A 6,000-nucleotide genomic window follows, 5' to 3' on the forward strand; every position below is an offset into this window, starting at 1 on the left:
AAAGCTCAGATTGAAATAGCCAGTAAAAAAATCCTAACAGATCAGATTGAAGTAGCCAGTACAAAAATCCTAACAGATCACTTCAGCTTTAGCCTTGCAGCCCTGTGCAAAATCAAGCAATTTCAAATACAGCAAGATTCATAAATGGCACTGCTCCTTCCTGAGCCACGCAAAGGCACTGGCTCAAAACTCTCTAACAACACAAATGATGATTGCTCAGAACTTAAGATCCAGTTAACAAGGAAAATCAAGAAAATTTGTAACTGAAACCTGAACATCTACAGAACTGAGGATTGCTAACGAGATGCTAACAAAAACTAAATGATAATATGCACCATGTGTTACAAATAAAACAACCAAATAAAAACCCACCTACAACTAACTACTCAGACTGCCCTGCAATTAGTGCTCTCACCTTCTAAAAATTCTAAATGTTTTATCAGGACATTCAATTTGCTCACAGGATTTCATTAAAAAAAAAATAAATTGTGAAAACTGGAAGGATTTCATAAGCTTAACTGTCCAGTAAGCAAGTATTTCCATGTTTTTCTTAATTTGCACAAACCCCTTACCTTTGAATGTTTTAGTGTTTTGGTCTGTTTTATTCCTAGTTTTTAAGCCTACCAAATTTCAGGTTCTGAATGTGAACTCATGACTGTGAATGCTACATGGGTTTAGCCAAGATGCTTTCATAAATATGTCTGAGAACACAGAGCAGTCAAGATTCACAAGACAAGCATGTAAAACATGGAGTTACCAGGTGATCTCACAGCACTTGGTATGTTCACATTATTTCATTCAGAGCAGAAAAAGGCTGCAGTAAAGCACCCCCCACTGCACTCTTTTCCCACATTCCCTGCCTCTCCCTGCTCTCCCCAACACCTCACACAGGCTCGGAGGGTTACACGCCACAGCAGATCCTCTTACATAACCTGAATGCTTCAAAATTTAACCACACTTCAGTGTTTTTTCTAGGGGCTATCTGCTCTGAGATGCTCAAGATGGACCAAATTTACACCAACTTGTGGAACTGATAGATCTTCATGTTGTAGGCTGAAGCATAAATTTAACAAAGCTCATCTCAACTTGCATCATCAATTCCCCAAGACTCAAAACAAACCACAGAAGCAGTTGGTGCTCCCTGAAAAAAAAAAAAGCTTTCTGCCTACACAAAGCCTAGAACAAGTGGCTGTTAGATGGAGGAGAAAGGAGTGCTGAAAATGAAAATATGAGTCTTAATACTTTCTCATGGAAGAGCTGGAGTTCTTTACTTCTAAGTTTACATAACTTCATTTGATAAATAGTTGAAGGATGCCTAAGGTTGTCTGTCTTTCTGCACAAGATTGATCAAAATGAGAATTTCCTTGGGCACAAGTATTTCAAATAAAACTAGTCATAAGCTTCCACATTTTTTAAAGACTTGTTCTATTCCAAGTGCACGTGTAGAATCTCTCTCTAAATGCTGTGCAGAATTCATAATGTAACTGTGTAACACTGATCCACCAAAATAGTTCTGAGAACAGGCAAAACACTACTTTGTAGCACTGCTCTAGAGAAGAAAGATATCTCTGCAGGAAAGGAAAATTATTGGAAGCATTCAAAAAAACCCCTCCAACTGTAATGATCAAACCAAATAACCTACACTGGGTCATGCTGGCTTTCAGAAAGATCTGTCCAACCAATTTATGGTGACACTGCAATGAGAGACAAATGAGCACTTCCAAAAAAAGTTCATTCAACACAGTTTAATGCTGCTTGTTTAAAATTTGAAAATTAATTCCCCAAATGCTTTCTGAATTCCCACATTCTAATTATTTCTGTAAGAAATGTCAAATTTTTTTTTACTATGTACAACTTTTCAGTCAAAATACATTTAAGGCTACAGTTTTCCACTAGCTAACCAGTCACAGCAAAACAGCTCAAATACACTTGCAGGAAACATAATTTACACATTCTAGATCTCCCTTACAGAAATCACATCTCTCCCAAAGTTTTAAGTGCAAACATACCATTTTTGGCAGCATTTTTGACAGATCAACTAAATCATCTTAAAATCAGATTTGCTGCAAACTTGTTTGAGAGCTTTGAAAGTATTCCTGCAGCCAGCAGTAATGGGCTCACTGAGAGTTAAGGAGTGAGAGCCAATTTGAGACCCTGAGAGCACCTTTAAACCTGGAAGAAAACAACCCCCAACACTTCAAAACAGGTGCAATTCATGTTCTGTAGATGCATCAAGCCTGCATTTTCATATAATGCACATGAAATCAGTAAACCACTGCACTCTTCCAAATAATTTAAAAAAACCCAACTTACTAACTGCAGTCAACATATTTCATGGACAATTACATGACATTTCTCATATATTGTTATTTTTAGCATCCATATTCCTATCTCTTGCAGTGTGTATGAATTTGAAACACCAAAGCTTGAAGACTGCTTTAGAAAAAGGAAGTTTCTGTCTTTTGCAAGCCCTCTTGCACTGTTCCATCTCTGGCATTAACATCACCCTGAATGCTCTCTGGATAGACCTTAGGTAAATGTGGAACAGCTACATTTTATGGAGGTGTTAAAAGCACCAGAAGTGGATCCTGAAAGTAGCACACTGGAAGTCTTCTGTGGTGGTACATAAGGATAACTGCACAAGCTTAACCTCATGATTTGCTTTCCTGAATATACAACAAACTGTCTCAGAAATTTATTTCTGTTATTCTTTCTAGGTTTGGAATATGCTCAAGTCTGAAGTCTCAGAGAATGCATCCTCATCTGGACTACCTCTGACAAAAATATTATCACCATCTTTAAGTCAGGATGAACAAGAGAGTGCAAAGTTCTTTGTAGTAAGATAGTTTATAAATTAGGCAAAGAACAACTGGTTAAACACACAGAGAAACTTTCTTCTCAGTTATTTTTGATTACTCTACAACCCATTTGTGTACAGGCAAAACAGTGTACCCCATGCCACTGCCCTGAGGTAAGAAAAAGCACATCACAGCATGCACCAGGAGCTGGCAAATCTTAATGGATCCTTGGGATGACAGATAATCTGGCACCAATTACAAGAATAATAAAAAAGAAATCTAGAATGAAACTGACTCCTAAGTATTAAGATCTCCAGGTGGAAGACTGGTGCTTTTCCAATGTTTTGGCCCACTTCTATCAAATTTTTCATAGGGCAGAAAAGATAAACTTTGGTAATGTTTGGCAAATGACTATTACTCAATTCCTTTAGCTATTATAAAACATAATAACAGAAGTATGAAGAACATTATAAAAATGTAAAATATTAAAGAACCCAGAACCTGCATGAAGGAAGTTATGCTAATATTGCTCCAGGAACACCACCATTCCAATGTGGCTGTTTCTAACCTCGTGCAATAGTAAACAGCTGCCTCCATGCATGGAACAAACCAATCTAAAACAGAAAGACCTCCTGAGGAAAGATGATCAATAAGAAGACAAATTGAAGCAGCCTACAAAACCACCTCTGGAAGCACTCTTAATTGAGAGCCAAAGAGCAGAACCACCACACCTGGGACAAAGGAGCCAGGGTCCATAGCTGCTGCATGAGTACCACATTTTCTAAACACAGACTCCACTCCCCACGAAAATGCAGCCCAGTGACACAAACAATCCCACTGCAGTCTGCAGCACCAAGTCATTTCCTGGACCAAGCTGCACAACCACTTAGACTTACACAAAATGTGTGCTAAGATTTTTGCATCAACTGCAGCTGCTGAGTTCTGCAATTAACAAAGGGACACCCCTCCAAATCTCTCAACAAAGTACATGCCTTGATCAACAACAGGATTGTCAACAAAATGTCTTAGGTAAAAACCAGTATCTGAGGGGACACCTGGAAAGTTGCTATCAACAGATGTCCCCATACAGTTGCAAGCCTTGATGACTTGTGACTTACTGAGTTATTTTAGGAAGAAGACACTTTGTTTTTCACATTTTAACCTAGATATTCTATAGCAACTGAAAAGAAAGACTATGCTAGTAAAAACAGGTATAAAAAACTTGACAATGTTTAACTGTACGTAACAACAGGGCTCCATTAGAGTATTTCTCACCACTACAAAACAAATTTCACAAACAGAAGAGGTGAAATACACAAACTTCAGCTTATCACACTGCCAAGTCTGCCTTTGTTGTCTGACCCATAGCTACATATTCACAGTAGGAATATATGGATCTGTTTATCAAATTAAAATACTGCTATCTCAGATGCAGCTTCCTACAAGACACAAACATTGCTTTTCTCGTGGTTTATTTTTGTACAGGTTTTCCTACTGCTTGTTAGTAAAACCGTGGCCACATGGCAGGAAGTCTTCTCCTTTATTTCTATAATCCAAACTGACATTGTTGGAAAAGGCTTTTTATAGAAATAAATGAAATATGGAGATGAAAAACCTATCATCAGCTCAAATTCCTCATCTCATAGTCCACTTTTTCTTTTTCCTTATACCACTAAATGCAACTATCAGTGATTAAAAGTAGAGGAAAGAGCAAAACAGTGTAACTCAGATTGCTGTAAAGCTGCTGCTGAGACTATAAGGAATCTTCTAATTTCATCAGCAAGAGTTTGGATGAAGCAAATATATTGATATATGCCTTGCCAGTGAAATGAGATAAACAGGTATGTCCAGTTTCTCTGTAAAGGCACAGCACATTAGTTCTACACCACTGCCTACTGGGATCAGACAGAGCATTGAAAAGTTCACACTAAACCTGAGAAGCCACCGCTAAGCCTTAAAAGCCAGAGACTCAACTAAGTATCTTCTTTTTAACACACCCCCCGCTGCACACACACGCACAGACGCTTCCTGGTCATCCTCGGGCAGCCCGAACCTTTCCTATTCCTCTCGTTCCCCAACGCCATTACTCGTGCTGTAGTTGCTATTCTGTTGTAAGCTTTAATTGAGCCGACTGTCAAAACACAGCAGCGTTATGGCACTGCAAATTAATAATCTGGCTCCTTCCCCTGTGCAACTCAAAGCTAAGGAACGCTCACGACTCCAGCGAACCTGCAGAAGTTACCTATGCCTACATGTTTATAGTAGCACCTTCTCCACAGCTGGCATTGTGCCACCTAAATTTTATAATCGTACGACTTAGAGCCTCTGCTACGGAGCGGAGAGATAAATTCAGCAAGAGGAAGCTCCGCAGAAGACATAAATAAATATTCCCCCCCTCACCTTCCGGGGCTAACTAATTTTGTTGATGAAGGCGCATAACCTTCGGCTCCCTCTTTGAGGCCTTTTCCTTGAAAACAAAGAAATCGGTGCCCACTGCCCCCCTCCCCAGTGCCGTCCGTGGATTTCCATAATTGATTTGTTCGATGAGGGAGGCGATAATCGCAGGGAGCAGTTCCTGCGCCTCCCACTCTCCGTGCGGCACCGCTTCCCCGAGGAGCGCCTTCCCTTCCGCCCGCTCCTCCCGGGGCCGCGCCGGGCCGGGGGCGCCCAGGCCGGCTGACAGCTCCGGCTGCCCCCGCTGCCCGCGGCCCCGCCGCACAGCGCGGCCCACGGGGCCTGCGGAGGCCGCTCGGCCCGGCCCGGGCCCGGTACTCACGGGGAAGGCGCGGATCCGCATCTTGGTGTCCTTCCGGCTGCCCGTCCCCTTGCTCAGGTTCGACATCTTCGGGGCCGGCGGCGCCTCCGGCGCGGGGCGGCAGAGCCGGGGGACGCGCGGCGGGGCGGTGCGCCCGGGAACGGGGCCGGGGGAGGCCGCTGGCGACCTTCGCTGCGAGCGCGGCCCCCGGGGGGGCGCGGAGGGCGCGGGGGCCGGGCCGACCGGGCCGGGCCGGGCGGGAGAGGCGGCGGCGCGGGCCCCTCGCTCCGCTGGCGGCGCTTCCTTCAGCCTCCGCCGCGATGGCGGACAAACATCGCTCACTGCGCAGGGCCGGGCGCCCCCCCTTCCCTTCCTTCCCTTCTCTTCCTTCCCTTGCTCTCGTTCCCTTCCTTCCCTCCCCTCCCACCGCCCGGCACACTCGGATCC

The 6,000-nt window shown here is 43.4% G+C and overlaps 1 protein-coding gene across 1 annotated transcript in view; it reads right to left on the minus strand.

Annotated features, from left to right (window-relative positions):
- CUL3 (cullin 3) overlaps positions 1-5,703 on the minus strand; it is a 54,788-nt gene extending 49,085 nt beyond the window's left edge. The window contains exon 1 of the mRNA XM_063166808.1: positions 5,575-5,703. Within this exon, the coding sequence (XP_063022878.1) occupies positions 5,575-5,640 (66 nt within the window). The 5' untranslated portion in view covers positions 5,641-5,703. The remainder of the gene's footprint in view (positions 1-5,574) is intronic.
- Between the last annotated feature and the right edge of the window lie 297 nt (positions 5,704-6,000).

Source organism: Melospiza melodia, chromosome 12 (assembly GCF_035770615.1).
Source record: "Melospiza melodia melodia isolate bMelMel2 chromosome 12, bMelMel2.pri, whole genome shotgun sequence".
NCBI classification, from domain to species: domain Eukaryota; kingdom Metazoa; phylum Chordata; class Aves; order Passeriformes; family Passerellidae; genus Melospiza; species Melospiza melodia.